This window comes from Ptiloglossa arizonensis, chromosome 13 (assembly GCF_051014685.1).
Source record: "Ptiloglossa arizonensis isolate GNS036 chromosome 13, iyPtiAriz1_principal, whole genome shotgun sequence".
Taxonomy (NCBI): Eukaryota; Metazoa; Arthropoda; class Insecta; order Hymenoptera; family Colletidae; genus Ptiloglossa; species Ptiloglossa arizonensis.
Window position 1 is genome coordinate 12,213,211 of NC_135060.1, and position 19,561 is coordinate 12,232,771.

The 19,561-nt window shown below is 38.7% G+C and overlaps 1 protein-coding gene across 5 annotated transcripts in view; it reads left to right on the forward strand.

Annotated features, from left to right (window-relative positions):
* The window catches only part of LOC143154028 (uncharacterized), a 95,367-nt gene that overhangs the window by 62,872 nt on the left and 12,934 nt on the right, over positions 1–19,561 (forward strand). For all 5 annotated transcript variants that reach the window (XM_076325780.1, XM_076325783.1, XM_076325781.1 and 2 more), the window contains one exon: positions 17,412–17,585. In XM_076325780.1, coding sequence (XP_076181895.1) covers positions 17,412–17,585 — 174 coding nt within the window. The remainder of the gene's footprint in view (positions 1–17,411; positions 17,586–19,561) is intronic.

Below are 19,561 nucleotides of genomic sequence, written 5' to 3' on the forward strand. Positions count from 1 at the left end.
ACGACGGTATTAACGATTTTTAAAATATGGCCAATTGAATGTGTCAGTGTATTAAAACATTATGAAGAATAAAATATTTCCAGACCAGTTACAGATAATGCTTATATATACTTACGTATGAGGGGAATACATTCATTTAATCACTGATAAAGAGTTTTATCGATTAATAAGAATTGTTTGTAAACTTCCACAGTTTTATATATATATATATATATTACAAATAATACAAATAACGTAAGATTACGCGAAACCGATCAGATAGTGATGGCGTTGAGAATGTTCAATCTTCGATTATCGAGACAAATAATCTTGTTCTTATCAACTAGAAAGAGTTCGGTGTCAAGGGAGAGATAAGCGATTCCTTTAGGCTAGGTAATGCATTAGAAACACCGATCGTCTCGTAATCGGTCCTAACGCGCCAAAAATAATTAATTTCAGCGACAACTAGACCGAAGAAAGTACGTAATAAGTAATTTCTTTGATTCTTCTACGTTTTACGTTATTGTCGTCTCCATTCCTCGAATTGTTACGAATATTTCAATTACGGTTGTTTAGATTCGGTGTTCTTGTTTCGAAAAAAAATACGAATCGAAGATATCCCTATTTGTTCCCTATTTCCAATTTATATTCCCAAAACAAACCGAACTTGGCAACATTTCGTTAATACCAACTCCCCTACAAGTTACACGTCTTTTACTTAAAATATCCATCAGCATATTATAATTATATGGTAAAACCTGTTCTATTCTTTCTTCGTAATATCCAGATCGCGAAACATTTCCCAAACGATTGTTCACGCAATGATCGTAACGTTGAAATTCGCACTCGGAACAACCTATCGGTTGCTTTTTCGGTTGGTGACACGATTTTTGTCTCCAGAAGCGAAAAAACAGTGACACTGTGTTGTATCTTCATCGGATATTTGCGCACGTTGATTGATCATTGCGGCGGTTCACGATAATGATAATGTTCAACGCTCGGAGATTGCGAAGAAATCACCGAATATTCTCTCAGGTGTAGCCGGCGTTGGAATCGGTGAATTATTTTTGACACGCTACCAACGAATTCCAGAGCCCGTCGTGTGCATAATCAGCTCGTTACGAGCAGCTTTCGCTGAATCGATCGGATGGCGGATCGGCGTGGAATAAATTCCGTTCCTTGATGCCGGCGGGGTTCGCGATTGATTCCTTGACCTCTGCATGTAAATCAACCGGCCGATGTGGGTGTGTGTATATATATATATATATATATATATATATATATATATATATATATATATATATATCTTGATCAAAAAGTTTTAGGACTTTATTCATAAAATCAAAAATACAAATTTATTCGTCCAAATCGATATGGTCCCCTTCAAAGTAGTCCCCATTGACTGCAATGCACTTGCGCCAGCGCTTGATCCAATCCTCGAAACACCGCTGGTACTCAATTTTCGGTATGTCCATCAGAGCCGTCTTCGATTTTGTCATGACCTCCTCTCGGGTACTGTAACGCGTTCCGCGAAGCGGTTTTTTAATTCGGTTGAACAGAAAAAAGTCGCAGGGAGCCAGATCTGGTGAATTTGAAGGCTGCTGAATAGTGTTCGTGTTGTTTTTCGTCAAAAACTCGCGGATAAGGATCGCATTGTGCGCCGGTGCGTTATCGTGGTGCAAAATCCACGAGTTGTTTGCCCACAAATCTGGCCTTTTTTGACAAATTGCTTCGCGCAAACGTCTCAAAACGCCCAAATAATATTCTTTGTTGACTGTCTGTTTTTCTGGCAAGAATTCTTGATGCACAACACCATTGTAATCCATGAAAACCGTGAGCATCGCCTTCTTTCTTGACTGAAAACGACGTGGTTTTTTCGGTCTCGGCTCTTCCGGTGCACGCCATTCACTCGCTTGATGTCTGGATTGTGTGTCATACTCATAAATCCACGTCTCATCTCCAGTGATGATACGTTTAATAAATGTTAGGTCGGATTCGGCCTTGGAAATCATGTCTTTCGCGATTTCAACGCGGTCCTTTTTTTGCATGAAATTGAGGTCTTTCGGCACCAGTTTTGCAGCGACACGTCTGAGGCCCAAATCACTAACCAAAACGTCTTGAACGGATCCATAAGCAATGTTCAAGTCCTCTGCCAGCTCTCTGATGGTCAATTTGCGGTTTTCGGACAACATTTCTTGAATTTTATCGATGTTTTCATCGGTTTTCGACGTTGTCGGCCTGCCACTGCGTTTGTCATCCTCGACCGACTCACGACCACTTCTGAAGCGTTCGTGCCATCGAAAAACATTTGATCTCGAAAGAGTGTCGTTGCCGAAACACTTCTCCAACATATCCAAGGTCTGCGGACCGTTAAATCCGTTTTTTACACAAAATTTAATGCAAACTCGTTGATGCTCAAATGATGCCATTTTCAAAATCGAAGACACGAACAAAGGAGATGTGCTCAGTACAACGTAACTTTTACAAATATCAAGCTATGATGCTGAAATTGGAAGGAAGTGTTAATGACAGATATGGTAACCTAACAAAAAAAAAAAAAGAAACAATCGGGTGATTGACAGCGACACACGGGGGGACAGTCCTAGAACTTTTTGATCAAGGTAGTATACACTGCTCGGTGCACCGAAAAATCACCAGGTTTTTTATTCTTTCAGCAGAGACGTCTGCCGTGTAAAGCGACGAGACGACGAATAAAAATCGAGCGTAAGTGACATATTTTCACGATGATAATCAAAATCCTCACCTTCGCGGAGAACGTATCGAGCCGCGTCTCGTTTCCGCGTGCATTCAAACATCCACCCGTAACTCTTGCACGTGTTTGAAAGTTAATTATGTCCGACGAAAGCACGTCTCCCACGTGTACGTCCGTTTAACGCGTTAAACGCCACGCCAGTTTTCTACACTTAACACTAGATTCACCGACCAGTCGAAATAAATTATTTCAACAGCTTTAACGAAGAAATTTACATTAAATTTCCTTGGTATATTTTCAAACGGCTTTACGACTTTTTCTGGTTTCTACGGTGTAAACAATTTTGGAAGTTCCTCTTTTTTTCCCGATCGTTGATTTTCCCGAGACAAGTACGTGTGGTGATACTTTAAGGGGGGACAACACTGTGAGACGTTAAGAGATGGGCAAATTTTGCGAATTTTTTTCCAAGTAGTTAATATAACTTTCAGTTTCATTTTACAATTCTACGAAAGTAAAAATCCTACCAAACGACCAAGTTATTCGCTATTTACGAAACCCCTTCCGGTGAAACATTGTTCGTTGGTCGTCACAGTTCACAAGAACTGGGAGGTTAGAAATGAAAAAATATTGTTCATTCGTAAACTAGAGGCTATTATCTCAAATGCAGCGTAGGATTTTTCGAAAATTTTGAGAACGATAGAAATGGTCGAAGGTTGAAGAGAAAGCAATCATTTGATCCCAAAAAAACGACTTTAAAAATTTATTAAAAATTAAATAATTGACACATCAAAAAAATCGTACGCTACATTGTGGAATACTCTACGGAGAATATCTCTATAAAATTCGAAGAAAATGAAATGTGTAGTTCCGGAGATTTCCTGACATAACATTCTACGCACTTTAAACTTGAAGAAAATGAGAAAAAAATTGTATTTTAACTCGTCGGGGTGGTACTTCCCCTTAATATACTAGAATCTACCGGTATCGAGCAGAAATGTTTGTTATTTCGTAGTATTAGTAGTAACGCTACTTAAAAATTTGTTCAGAGTATCGTAACTTTTGAGTACTGGTTCCTAGGGACTACCGTGGCGTTTAACACTAAACGTACCGGCATTTTTCTATACCTAATCTTACCATAGGGGGTCATTTGACCCCTTATGAAATAAACGTAGATTTTTCGTAAAAAATTCTTTATTTATTAAAGGAAATAATTTGCAACATCATTTCTGATTTCGTATAAAATGAAACACATATTTTTATCGTTATAAACAAAACAATCGACTAATTACATCTTTTACACAGGATGGGTTTCTCCTTCGTACATTTCCCGCGAACAAATTTTTTACAAATTATGCAAGTTTGTGTTGTTTTATTGCCCGCGCACAATCTTATTTGACATTTTTTCCTGGATTGAGAATTATTATTGGAGCTGCTCGATACTCCTTCTCGTTGATTTTCCTTTTCTTCTTCACAAAATTCGAGGAACTCTGTAACAAGCTTGTCTGCTAATTGTAACAGGAAAGATTGCCTCGATAGCTCCAACCCAGTTGTTTCCTGATAAAGTATCCACGAATTGATTTTGGCCAGATACAAAATATTGAAAAATACCTGTACAGGCCATCTATTGCACTTCGATTTGACGCTATACTTTCGCGCCATTTGGTCAACTATATCGACGCCAAATTTGGTTTTATTATAGTAACTGATCGTTTCGGGTGTCTTCTTTCCATTGTTCTTGATTTTTACGGTTTTATGTTTGGTACTCGATATCGCTACCTTCTTTCTTGGTTTTGATTTATAAATCGTTAGCGTACAGTCGTTCGATTTGTATGTCATTGTTGAAAGAAGTTTCGAATTATCTTTCGTTGTTTATGCAAGTGCGGGCAATTCCCTCCTGTTCGCACGCATTGTTCCCACTAACGTTGTCCTTTTCGCCAATAATTTTGCAGCCAAAGATGAAGTCGTAAAAAAATTGTCGGTTGTAATATTTCTTCTACAGTTGGTGAAAGGTTCGACTAATTTCATCGCAACAAATTCGCTGAGTGGTATTTACGTCAGTCTGGTTTCATCACGCCCTAAGTATGAATTTAGAACTAAGGTTCCAGTTGGAAAACTGCTAAAAAATACGTAAACTTCGTACGGGGTTAAATGAGCCCCCGTGGTACGTAAGGTAGGTAAAGAATTTTTGTCGGTAAAAAATAAGCTACGAGAAAAACGGAAAGTGGGAAATTGAATAATCGGATGATATAAGAATTTACAGAAAGTCAAATGACCGACAGAAATAACGATAAATGTACGAATTTAAAGTAAATTTTCAAAAGGGGTCATTTGATCCCGCTTGGTACGTTTAGTGTTAACGTGTTTAAACGCCGCTCAAAAGCGTGTAAAGTACCGTGAAAACTTCAACGTCCCGTTGAAAGAAAGATGAATACAAACGACCCCGTGTCTTCGCTGCGTATGTTCATCGGGAGGATGAACTTGTCGCTACGACCCTGGAATAATTAATCGTACAGGATTCTTGTCCGTGTCGCGATCGTTTCTGTATCGATCCGAACGCGACGTGTCCGTTAGAAATTCGTCGCCCGGGAGTGGAAAGTTCCCGGAAGTTTTTAAATATTCAAATCCACGGGACACGTAGAGATTTCGCGTCGAGATGCGGCCCGTTTCATGGATTATGTATTAGACCGGGTAATAAATAAATTCCGTTCGAATTTTCAAAACGAACACGTACACGGGAACGTTACACCGAAACGTTGTTTCGTGGAAGTTGATTTACGTCCACGGATCGAATCCGGAGACTTTTTGATAAGATCCACGATGAACCGTTGACCCTTTCGTAAGCGCATGTATGCGGACATTGCAAACTTTTTGCGGAAAAGGAATAATGAGAATAAGAGGAATGCGCAAATAAGTATAACGTATACAGAACAATCCGTAAGAGGAAAACAAGGAGTTTGTATTGTAAGAGCGATCCAAAGTGTCTAAAATCTTCTGTAGGAAATAAAATAATGAAGATAAGAAAGTATAATGCGCAAAGAACAATCCATGAATGGAAAACTAGAGGTTTATATTGTAAGAGCGATCTAAAGTGTCTAAAATCTTCTGCAGGAAATAAAATAATAAAGATAAGAAAGTATAATGCGCAAAGAACAATCCATGAATGGAAAACAAGAGGTTTATATTGTAAGAGCGGTGTAAAGCGTCTAAAACCTTCTGCAGGAAATAAAATAATAAAGATAAGAAAGTATAATGCGCAAAGAACAATCCATGAATGGAAAACAAGAGGTTTATATTGTAAGAGCGATCTAAAGTGTCTAAAACCTTCTGCAGGAAATAAAATAATAAAGATAAGAAAGTATAATGCGCAAAGAACAATCCATGAATGGAAAACAAGAGGTTTATATTGTAAGAGCGATCTAAAGTGTCTAAAATCTTCTGCAGGAAATAAAATAATAGGAAAACAAGAGGTTTATATTGTAAGAGCGGTGTAAAGCGTCTAATACCGATCTGTATACGATGAATATGGAAAAGTAAAGAGAAATATTATTACGAAATAATTCGTAGTAGGAGTTGTTTTTATCGAAAATGGTACAAGTTTTCTGGATTCGAGACATCTGAACATTGATATTTAATGGATTCTTAACATTGATAATTGCCCATGATGCGTTTGCTTTGTATCTTTGCAATGAAGTTATAGTCGACTACAAGTAAACTTGCACATTGGTTTCGATACGAGTGCATTTGTTATTCCGTTTAATAGTTAAACATCGCGGGAATAATTCACGGGAATATTGAAGTGTCTTGAATGTATAATACATTCTTTAAGAAGAAATTATATCATTGCTAATGATATCAGAAATAATTAAATGTTAACTAGATTAATGTCCACACAGTGATCGCTTTTTAAACATAGTGGAGGCATCCATTGGTAAGGTATAACTATCCAATAGTCTGGGCTAGGTCTATCGAAACTATAATTAAAGACTACCTAATAGTCTTGCCTCGTATTTCATATGAAAGTCATATCTTTATAATTATAGAAACGAAAAGGAAAAGTCACGAATCGGGAAAGAAAAAAGTAACTGTCGACTATAAGATAATGTTGTCGGATATGTTTTATACAAAAGCAAGTTGTAGAAAGTTTGATACCGGAGTTTCAAGTCGTCGTATTATAAAAGTAGTTGCACTTTGCATTGTTCGTTTTCGTGAACTTCGTTTATTTTTACTATACGTTGATACAATATACAGCATTGACTTAAACATAAAGTTATTTATAAATTCTATAAATAAAGATATTCGTTACATTTTATAGAGCATTTCGTATCTCAATCCTTTTTATTTACAGTCTTATATCATAAGTAAATGTTACTTATATGTTAGTTTCAAGATTTTGAGCAATGTTGATGTACGAAATTTTGTAAACGAAAAAAAAAAATAACGAGGCACTCTTCTTGTTAGTGGCGTCATTCAGAAATATTAGAAACAAATGAAAATTGACACAAACAGTGTCAGCCTGTCGACGCTTCGTTTGACAAGCATACAATCAATGACAGTGTTCCGAGCGAATAAACTCGTTCACATTTAGGTTAAATCGTTCGAATAAAATTGTTATTAAGTCTAATAAAGAACTCGTAAACATTATCGAAACTTTTATCAGTTTTATGTATCTATTACACATCCTTGCTTCTGTGTACAATAATCGTCGGATCAGCGAACGATTTTTCAAGGTAACGAAAACAAAATTCTCGTCATTAATCTCTTATGTTTCTTCGGTGCGAGCTGCCCGTTAATTAATCACATCCAACGATGAAAATTAACATTCATCGTCGTGTCTTCGCGAAAGTATTGTCAATGAACCGATGAAACTTTTCCAGTGAAAATGAGTCGAAACACGATCATATTCGAATGTACGTTCTTAATCGTACGTAATTGAAAATTGTCCAAAAATCATTCGAACAACGTGTAATTGAAAATAATTGGAACGAGTTCTCGTCTCGACTGATCTTCATCGGGAAATCGTTACAAATTCCTTGATAACGCCTCGATAAAAACTGCAATGAATGAAAAATGTATAAATTGCACTCGGTATTAATGGATGACTCATTCGAAGCACGTGCTTTATCGTTTACAGTTGCCTTATCTTGCTCACTCGGTGTATACTACTGTCACCTCGTCTTATTGTGTACTCGTAGCTGATTCTCGGTCCGAGACAAATAAAGCTCGATTCCTGGAAGGGAAAACTCGAGTTTCTTCGAATAACCGAAACCTCGAGTGTCCGACGTCGTTTCAGTTATTCTGTTTCAATAAACGTTCAACGACTCGTAAAATATGGTTTCTCGACGTTCAAAGTCGTATAGGTGCGTTTGCTCGTGACCATATATATATATAATACGTACTTACATTTGCATGTGCATATTTTTGTATAAAGCGGGTTGGGTAATGAGCGATCGCGCGATACGATGGACATTTCGTCGTGTTTTATTCAAACAGAACAACGACGAGTCGTCGCTGTATATCGCAACATCATCCAAAGGCTGCGTTCGCGACCATTGTTATTCCGGAACGTTTGAAACACGTTGCACGAAGAGACGCACGACGTTGCAACGCGGACGAGCGCCTTGTGTGTTAATGCAACGAGATGCTCGCGAACGATACGGCCGATCGATCGGTACACGATCAAACTTTGATGTCAGCTTCGAAAACGCTCGTAGATTAGACGTTGGGAATTGATCTCGTTACAAAAGTTCCCAGAAACGCCGAGAAGCGAATTCTCCTACTTTCCTCGACGTTTAAAGAGCGTTCGAAAGTTACAGACAATCGTTTTTATTCGTACTTGTCGTTTTCAAACGTTGAAAGTGGATCTTTACTCGTATTTTTTTTTCTTTTCTTCTTCTTTTCTTTCTCTTGTCTTCCTCGTGGTTCATTGAGAAATTGTTCGAGTCGGGTTTTAATAGCTTTTCGAGACATAAATCATTCGAGTTTAACCGGTTTGTTTGCTTCTGTTACACGATAGACAAGGATAGGTTCGACGCGAGCGAAAGAAATGAAACGTATTCTTCGTGCGAATTCATTTTGAAACGATCGAAGGGAGATAAATATATATTTTCTACTCGCAAATGGTTACTTATAGATCGTTACAGGAGATGAAACATCATAATTTTTTATTATCGTTCGATTGACACGACACACCTCCTATACGAGACGTAGGTACAATATTCAATCTCTATTTACGATTGTTCGACCAATTTACACTCACGTTGTACAATAGTATGAATACGTTCCGTGCCGCGCTAATTTTAATGTGACTTTTCATTCACGCAGTGCGGGTCACCGATGAGGCATACTACCGAAATTACTTTAAACGTTCGTAATGTACGTTGTATAACGCTTGCAAGGCTGTAAATATCATAATCACCAGGGAGTAATGTATAAAATACGCTACGAAACGAAACGAATACGTTTAAGTAATTTATACACCGTACGACACGACACGACGTATTATATTGGAAAATGTTCAAAATAGGCGAGCTTGTCCGTAACAAGTATTATACCAGTGTTTGTATAATACACTTGGATAAAATGTTTCCTTGAAATTTTGGTATCGAACTTCCTATCATCGATCTTCTTATAAGATGACCTCCTTTTTCTCTCGTTCGACGAGTCTTTCATTTTTATACTCGTAAGAAGTGTTTATTTTCATACGAAGTACGATGCAGGATAAGTTCAATTAGCTACGACCAGTTTCTCATTTTTCTACTTGTAAGAAACAATGCGCGCAATAAATTAACATTGCTATTGCAAGTCAAGAGAAATCAATATGCAACGTAGGTCACAGCTAATCCACGGTATAGTAATTGCGCTAGATGTATCGATCAATTATACTATGAATTATTTCGGGCTAATGTATTGTTCAATAGTTGAAGTTGGAAACGATCTAAATGCACAGAACGTTCCAAAGTAGTTACATTTCCGGAGTAAAAGTTTCGGATATCCAGAATGATTATATTCAGAGGTCAAAACGGTTATGGTACTTTTTTTTAAATAGGTTCCGTTTAAGTAGTTCGATGGAACTTCCGTTAAAAAACTTTCCCGATAAGATCAAGCAACTAAAAGTTTTCCAAGAGAAAAGTTTCAGATACGATGAAACTTAGAAGAAATAGAAATAAAAATTGCCGCGTGAAAGGAACGGATATTTTGTTCGTAGATATGAAAAAAGTTCTCGATTCGTGCACTTTTTTATATCGCAACAAATTCTAAAATTTCTATGCCGCGAGAACGTGACCTTTTCCCCCATAGAAATACCACAAGAGCGGACGTTCTTTCAAACGGAAAACGTAGATTCCGACAGAGTTTACAGAAATCGATGTTAACATTTTTTTGATTACATTTGGGCTCGTTTTCTCAATTCTGAACCGTAGGATGTGATTCTAATTTTCACGATATCGTTGTTCGATCACCCTGCACTTACCATTGATTGCGAATTCACGGATCTCGGAAACGTCTAATTTTAGGGCAAATTGTCAGTGTCTCCAGGTGAAACTGAACGTTTCGCGTTACACACGCGACATGCCGGTTCGCTGTTTCGTTTTCGATATTCGAGGTGGAGTGGGCGTTGAAACCCAGGTGAATAGCTATCGTGCAGCCGCGTAATCGGACGTCCATCTGTACCCGGTGGAAAACATGCAAACACATGCAGAGTTCGAAGGAAATGCATACAATTACATTTGCATAATTGCACATGTATGCGATCGAGTTGAATCGAATTGTCTTCGAAAGTCAAATTTCGAAATCGAGATCTTGATATCCCTGTTTTACGTTTAGATTTATTTCCTTTTCCGTACCACGAATAAATTTAACTGTCTCAAATGTATACGTTCGTCAAACTGATCGTACATATTCCAATTTCCTCCATTTTATAATCTACCGATCTATTTTCGTATTTATACGATACTCTTTCGTTTGACTTTTTTTTGATCAGCTGATCGATCGATTTCGACCAGTTACGAGCGAAGCGTACGAAAATTCGTTAAACGATATTCACGAGTATAGAAAATAAAACGTTACAACAGAAAATATACTAATGTTAATCTATTATGTTTCAGTATCCCCTTTCGAAGGTAAAAAAGAATTTTTTTATTCGTTTTCGAGCGAGGACACTGAAATATATCCGATTACTGTGAGTTATAATTTTTTTAGACGATTAAAATACCATCCAATATTTTATACTTTTTATACGTATAGTTTTTAAACCTGCCGTTCTGTTCGGGTCTAATCGATTGAAAGTATTTTTCATTTTTGTACATTTATCATACAGTGAGAAAGAATACCTCGGTATTTACACAGTTTTGCAAAATCATTGGAAAATTGATTTTTAATAGAATCGTGAAACAAGTATCGATGTACCGATAATTGTGAAATTAATGAATTCAAGTTTATAAATTTCTAGAGAAAGATACGATGCACTCTCGATCTACTTTGAGCGAATAAAAATTATTACCTGTGAAATACATTCGAGCAGAACAGTAGGGTTAAGAGTATTTTCTATAAATCGTACCATTTCTAGCATACATTTTTAATACAATTAAGCACAAATTGCAAGAAATTATACCTTTTTGTATCATAATATATTACATTTACGTCTCTATGTACCCACGTACCTATGTATTGTATTTATGTGTCTATCGATGTTTCAAATTGTGCACCAAATAATTACTACAACCTTACCGTCGTGTCTTCGCTCCGTAACCTTTGAAAAAGCATTCGTAATGATGCACACCTGCTGCATTTCAATAATACACAGAATACGTAACAGTGGTGGGGATTATTTTATTGACATTGTAGAGACACGGTAGAAGTTTTACAATATGCATATGACCTTTATTGACACGGTATAAGATAACAACCGCATCGTTATCAATTACGTATATGCATTTTGCGTTGAATTGTACGAAGATTAATTCCGAGCAATTAACTACTTGTCGGTGTATCATAAATTTATGACTCGTAATTCAACCTTTTGTTTTACGAATAATATTTTGGTAACCTACTTTCGAAACGGTGAAATTTTCAATTGCGTTTAATTTTCAAAACACAAAAGTTTAATAAAATGTCCTGTTGCAATATTCTCTTGTTTGTAAAAGACCGTAAAAGATAAACGTCTTTCGTTCGTGGTATAATTTTTTAACTCGTAAAGATTTCATTTTCGAATACGGTTACTTCTATTTCAACGATATAGAAATTCTTTTAATCCCTTTTTCGTATCTGTTGTTATTACAGTATCGTTTATTTCATTTTCAGTACCCGATTTATTTCATTCGTTTCTAAAACATTTCAAATCAACGCACCTGTTTTATATTACACATTGCGTATCACTGAGCTCATTGTACAAAGAGAATCGTTTGTTTAGAATTGCACCTATAGAAATTTCGAAAAGGGGTTCGAAGACAAGACAAGTCGAATTAATTTTCCATCGTTGCTACCACATTAGACACCCTGTTAATTTCAATTATTATCGAGGTCGTCCCGTAGGTATTTGTTTCTCTTTCATCGATTCGCGCTTCATTGGAAAATTCATATCGCTCTCGCGTTTATGGTAAATGATGCGTATACGTGTATTAAATCGCGAACGATGCACACAAACGCGGGAGTATTTCACTGTCTTCTTTATTATCCCTCGCTTTTAGGCGCTCCTGCTGTACAATTCACGTCCTCTTCAAACACGGCTTTTACCTCTTATTGATGCGCAGCACGGGAGGAACGGTCGACCTTTTGGATCCGTGCCAGGCAATCCGATTCGGGGTTACATGTACATATTTCCCGCGAAATGGCCAACCGGTTAATAGAAAGATGCTTTCCGCTTCCGTGGCCATGAGTGCGAAATAGGTATCGCGAGTTTCGTACCGCAAAAAAGAAATACCGTTCGGTCCGGGAGGATTGTTCACCGTCGTCTCACAAATTGCAACGATCGACGATAACGAAAGCTCGATTTTCTCGAACAGTCGATAAAAGCTCATCCGTGTATCGTGTCCCCGGATTCGGTGAACTTCGTATCCAAGAATCCTGAAAGTCCTCGTAAGAAAATGATTTCTTTTCGCGAGACTCGTTAAAAAGAGCTCTCGATGACGATTTTGTTGTTAGGTGATGCAATCGCGGATGAAACGTTGGAACTTCTATCGAAACGGTTACAGTTCTATCGAAAATATTATTTATCAATCGCAATACCATTCAGCGGATTCCATACACTTCGACTATCGTAAAGTTTCACACCTTCTGTGAAAGGTGATTTATGTGTTCTCCAGACGTTGTATAAATCTAACGTGCATCGAAGAAACGATATTCGAAACAGGAACAATTTTAACAGAAATGTGCGACGAGCGAGAGACTAATTTCCAAACGTTGGAGTAAAATTTTGGTAAACTTTGGTAAAAGGATCAACTTTGTCAGAGGTAATATACATACTGCGGATTTTTTTACTTTCTTCGGTTCGTTTTACACAGAGCATTTCTCGTAATATCGTCTTGCTTTGTTGTTTACAAGACTTTATAAGAAAAGTCTTGCTTCTTCTGATACGACAAACTTATAAATAGACAATAAGTACCAATTATACAATCGTTGATTATTTTTTTTTTAGTTACAATATTCGCATAGTTTTCAATTTTACTGATTATTACCTTCTGTGTAGTATCGTTTCACTAAATAACAATTACTCTCCAACTCTCGAACTCGTAATTTCGGCGCCCTATGTTATAATACGTTATAATCCTCTATAATACGCTACAATGCGCTACAATGTGGTATAATACGCTATAATACGCTGGAATGCACGATAATATCTTTCACCTAAAAAATTAGAACTTAATCACGAACGTCTTCGTTTCGTAAATATTTAACATCATCGAGTTCTTTTGTAAACGTTGTTCGTCGCAACGTCGGACACGTGTCCCTTCTTTCTTTTTTTTTTTCCCCGGATACGTCGAAACGTCCGTCACACACGCTCGTAATCTGCTCCACGTCACGGTGACATCAATCACGAGTTGGATCGTTCGATAACAACAGCGTTTATTTTCAGAGGGAGTAGTTTAAACCTCTACTTCCGGTTCGATTGTTCTTGCACCGCGCGTCGCTTCTGCACCTTCTGTGCACCGTGGTCGATCAAAGTGACACGACATTCCTTAGACATTCAGCCAGGGTGTATAGGTAAGTGCGCGAAGGCCCGATGCGTTTGTTAATCATTCAAACGGTCGAAAGGGCATCTATAGGTCAGACCATGCGTCGTCGTCAACTGAATCGTCAGTCTGATTTCCCGGCTGGTCCGTGGAGGACTCGCGCGACGTTGCTTCTCGTATTCCTCTTCGACGACAACTTCTCACAGTAATAGTATCTCGATCGACGAGGTTCCATCGTTGCCGGAGAACGGTGATCGCAAATAGAAAAACAAAAAAGAAAAATAAAGAGAGAAACATCACGGTAGCCCGTTCCGTCAGAGATGAGTATCTTCTTTCTCGCTCGACTAGCATTAAGCTCCTTCGGAGCGAGGATGCGATCCTCGGTCAGAGTGATATTGAAAAAACATCGATACCAGCGCGGTTTCTACTGATTTCGAGCTCGACCAACGACAAATCGCATCCCACGGAACGTTCGATCGTTCTTAGAGAGCTCCGTTTATCATCGTCGCTGGACGACGACGCAAAACGTTCTCTCGGTTGATCTCGAAGGGTTTTCTCGATCTCGCGTTCCATTTTACAGCGTTACGATTACGCTCTTCTCTCGATCTCCCTTTCTCCACACTTTCTTTCTTTCTTTCTTTTTTTTTTGCCACGAACCACGACCGTTCGATCGATCGTTCGTTCTTGGCTTTGGGATTCGCTAGGCGAGAGCGACAAGTCGCTCTCGTTGGCTCGCGCGATGTCAAATTGAACACGTACCACGAAACCGAGTGCGAACACTTTTACTTCGAGCACCAGGTCCGTTGATTTTCTTTCTTACGATAAGTGCATCGGTCACCCAGTTCGTTTTCTTTTCCCGTTAATTCCTCCAGCTGAGACTCGACCATTGCAAACGTTCTTCGACTCTCTTCGCCAAGAGATTCCCAACGGTTATCGAAACTTGGTTCTTTTCGCCCAATTGCTTCACGGTTGCTTCGTCGTCGATACAACCTTTGACTATTGTCAAGATTCAACGTCGATTGCATCGTATCCTCGATTTGTTATTTTTCTTCTTTTCACGAAACAGTGCACCGCACTGTACTCGCGGGCAACTCTGACGCCCGCTTCGCACGCGTAGGTGAATTTCAATTCAGTTCGATTTTTGGGAGGTTTGAAAATCGATCTTGAGATTGGTTCTCTACCGTCTTCGAATCTCCTTTCAGAGATACAACCATCTTCGAGTCAATCGGTAGAAACGGAGGAGTAAACGATGGAGTTCGAAACGCGAGCATTGATCGATTTTTGCTTCTCTTCGAGCCCGGTCACCAGGGCTAGGTACGTTCAAAGAAATTTACGTGTCGAAGAAACACGAGCTACCGTTCGAAACATCGCGTTTAATACGATAAGTACAGCCCGAACAAGTATAATAGGTTGCTCGATAAGTTTTGGCGTTCGATAAGAAACGAAGCTATTAGGTTCGTTGTTCTGTTTCTCTAAAGATGGTACCACCGTTTGGTGAACATGTGTGAACATGTTTCATGTAGACTTGTCGACTCGTTCGTATATTTACAGTTGTTCAAACGTTCAAGTGTCGTAGTATTTTTTTACAATAGAAAAAACGACGAAACTTATCGAATAGAGTATTTTAGTTTGTTTGAGTCCTCTTCGGTGTACACTGTGTGATTGTTCATCTCTAGAAGTATACAAGTAATCGATTTCAGTCTTTGTACATCGAAGAGAATCCAAATTAATGGTCGAAAATAAATTATGCTTGTTTGGACAACATTTGTTGCATCTGTTTCGAACACGACGAGCAATATGTAGATTTATATTATTTGTTACGTTTGTCGCTGTCGTACGTTCAAATTTCATTTGTAATCTTCACAAACGTCAACTTACCTTACCTACGTTAATCGTTCAAAGCACACATCGGCACTGCAATCCTTATTCGTGTAACAATCTACGATTTCGAATACTAATATTTTGTAATTATCACTGTCTGTACACTGGCCACTCATTTTCGTTCGTCAATGTTTGTTCCAAGTATTACGTTACTCGCGATGATGCTGTACCGTTGCGTAAAATAATAGATTTGAATAGAAACAGAAAACTTGTGTAAATTTTCCGAGTTTTGATGCATGAAAAAACATTCGAGACTCGATACGGATGGTTTGCAAAGATGCGTGCGATGCAAAGCGAATCCCGCAGAAGAGTTCAATTCACGAACCGGATTTTTGTCATTGATATTCCAAAGAAGTAATTTCCAATGTAAATTCGTTGTATTTACCGATGTTCCAAGATCGTATTGTAACACGGTATTGTTTTACTTGTCGATTGGAATTTTACAGAACTTGTTTTAGATATTGTTAATTAGAACGCGCCGGAGTATAAAGGAAACTAAAAATAAGAGCAGATGGATAATTATGCGAAAAGATCTCGAGAGAAAGCAAAATCCCCTTTGCATGACACTCGCTCTCTGTGACCATCCAACTTTCGTTCGGAACATCATCCTCTGGTTCCGAAGCAGAAATTAATTTCTCGAGTGTTCCGTGTCTTATCGTTTTGTAAATATTTCAGGTGCAACCGTTAAACGTTAAATTTCTGTCGTGTCTTGCGTCACAGAATGCCAAACGAATCTCCTAACTCTGTGTTCCCATTTATATTAACTCTCAATTAGCGGGACGAATGATTCATTGCGTAACCGATGACGTGGAATTAATTCGAAACGATGAAACGTGTATCGTATTGAGAAGCTTCTAAATTATACGCGATATGTGATAAATTCAATTTACTGCTTTCGATAATTTCATCTTTCGCGCTTTACCTAAAGATCAATAACACACTAGAATACTCGGTGCTTCGGGTAGATGATAACAATAGTCTATAGATGGCACCATTAGGCTTAGAGAGGAAGTAATCCAGATAATCGAGCGGTATTTGAAACATTTATTCACGGTAATTCTCGCTTTCGAGTGACAATTTTTACACCAGATTCGAGCTACGAAATCGTCCACACCACTGTTTACATTTATTCGGTGCAAATATCTTGCTGGAATTGAAATAAAAATGATTACGTTTGTCATTGTATCTTCTATTCTAAGTAAGATCGTACACGATTTTATTCGAACACTTTCCAACTCTACGCGACGAATCTTTTCGATACAAATAATTCCAATAACGTGTAATTAAGAACGGTTCAACTCTGATTGTTTTTTTTTTTTTTTTTTTTTTTTTAGATTCGTTAATTCGTCAACGATACCGTATCGAAGATACGCTAAAAAAAATGCGTGTACCGTTTCGTATGTAATGCGAGGCTCGCTCGCTGTTCTTCCGTCTCGCTCGCTCTCACTGTACCCTATTCGGACAGAAATCGTGAACGGTTCTGTTTTCGAGTAAACAGACGATTTCTCTTCTTTTTCCCGCTCGAAGCTGGTAATTACCGTGATCGGTCGCTGCGTTCGAATGATCGGCTCGCTTTGACGCCGTTCTACCGATTGAAGGTGGGCTCTATCGAAGCCTAGATGAAAAATAGCGACGAAGGAACGCGCTAAATCGATCGATTCCGATTGTTCCAGGTCTGCGGGGTCCATAGGAGCACGATCGGCGCCCAGCACGCCTCTTCAAGTAGTCCCTGGTGGGCAACAAGCTGGCCAGCAGTCGATTAGCGGCTCTCAGCTTACAGTGGCTGCAGCTGCTACTTCTCAGCCTCCAAGGAGCCCAAGCCACACGGCCTTGAGATGTAACGACAGGTGAGTCCTCGCGACCTTTCTCCAATTGGTTTTCACGTTCGTAGGCGACTCGTAACACACGGTCCCGACCACTGTCCCAATGAACAGCCTTGACGCTCGTAATCCGCTCAACAGGCTTACGGTATCTACTCGCTCTAGTGACCCCGAAACACAGATGCAACCCCGAATCTGACACCGATCAAAGGTCTTGCAGGACCAACGGGCGCGGCTTCGACACGATTCGTTCAACAAACTGCTCGTATACTAATGCTTGTAACTAATAGGTTGCTCGATCAATTTCGTCGTTCGATAAGAAATAGAGCTATCAGATTCGTCGGTTTATTTATCTAAAGACGGTACTACCGTTCGATGAACATGTGCGAAGTTTTGCGTAGATCCGTCGTATATTTACGGTTGTTCAAACGTTGAAACGTCGTAGTACTTTTTTTTTTTTTTTTTAGTATTTAATCGTACGAACGTTGCAACGGATGAGAAACGTGTGCTAATACATTCGACCTGCTTTCGAGGTTGGAATTCAGCGGAACAAGAAATTCTTAGGTTGTTCAGCCACGAAATTCGATTCATCTCCGTTGTATTTTAACCCTTTGCGTTCCTCTTAAGTTTATACTTGGGTGTCGTGCCGGACGGAGTTCATTTTCAAACTATAATACGTAACATGCAAGATTGTGAAGGGAAAAGAAAATTTATTCATTCGTTTCTAAACTTTAGATATACGTAACACGATGGTATGTTTCAATCGTACGTAAAAATGTTATTTTATAGTTCTTCGTCGTGCGGTATCTTTCGAAACAGTCTTCAATACGAATTTTCGGATTTTCGAGAACACGTGTCGTAAAAATAATTAATTCTGCGTTTTCCGTTTTTGATTTTTCCGTTTGTACATACCGAACAATCTTTGCTCTTTGCATCTTCACTGTGCTGCAATATATGCAGGTAAGAGAGCTTTGCTGGCTGAGAATAGACATACGACTGCAAAGGGGTAACACGAATGTCTCTTATCGTTCATCTATGTACGACACAGCCTCTGCTATCGTCGCATCGAACGTAAAACGTCATAGTTTTCTTTATTCGAACGTGCTCTTGTTTCGCGATTATTATCGCTCGTTCGAACACCCCGCGTCCAAGTGAATTGTACAAGTGTTCGATATCGAATTAATTTAACGAACTTTAAGAGCGGATACGAAACACCGTTGAAATAAATCAACGAAGACTGCACACGTGGCCAATGTCCGTCAGTTTCGAAGATTGAACACCGACGATAGCAAGCTTTGCGCTGCGAGCGTGATTTCTGTTCGTTACATTTGGACTTGAGCGGACTCAACGAACGATTCGTTGACTTTTTGCAAACAGCACTTGCTTCGAATATTATTACAGAAAGGTGTGAACGTTGATCCGTGTTTGGTAAACTTTCTAATGTAATGCGAGACGTTGATCGAGATCATGTTTTTCCAAATTTTTTAACCGTGTAATTTTTCGGACTCGCACGAAGGATAGTGACTATTCCAAGATCTTGCGTACACGATTATGGGAATCGAGCTTCGTTTCGGTGTAGTCCTCTGGCGAAGAATCGATTTTGAATTTCGGTCCAGCGGTTCGATCGATCGAGTTTTTTCTTTTTTTGTTTCTCAGTCGACTACGCGTAGATGATGATGATACAGAACTAACGGATGACCTTGGCAAACGGGGTTAGGACAATCATCCCGTTCGATCGTTTGTGGGTCGTGAGTTGTAATACGTGGTTGCATAATGCGATAAGCGAGGGAGCTTGGTTGGAAAACGTTCGGAGAATGTTGTCATTCAGAGTCATCCCTTTCCTCACCGTAGCGTATCGATGATGAATCAGAGTTTTCCCGTAGGAACTTTTGCAAGACATTGTGTCATTGAGTATATATATACCCTTTTGTATCAGGGTTTATTAAAATAAATTTATAGATAATAAATATCTCGAAAATAAGGGAGTTAATTGATTATATATT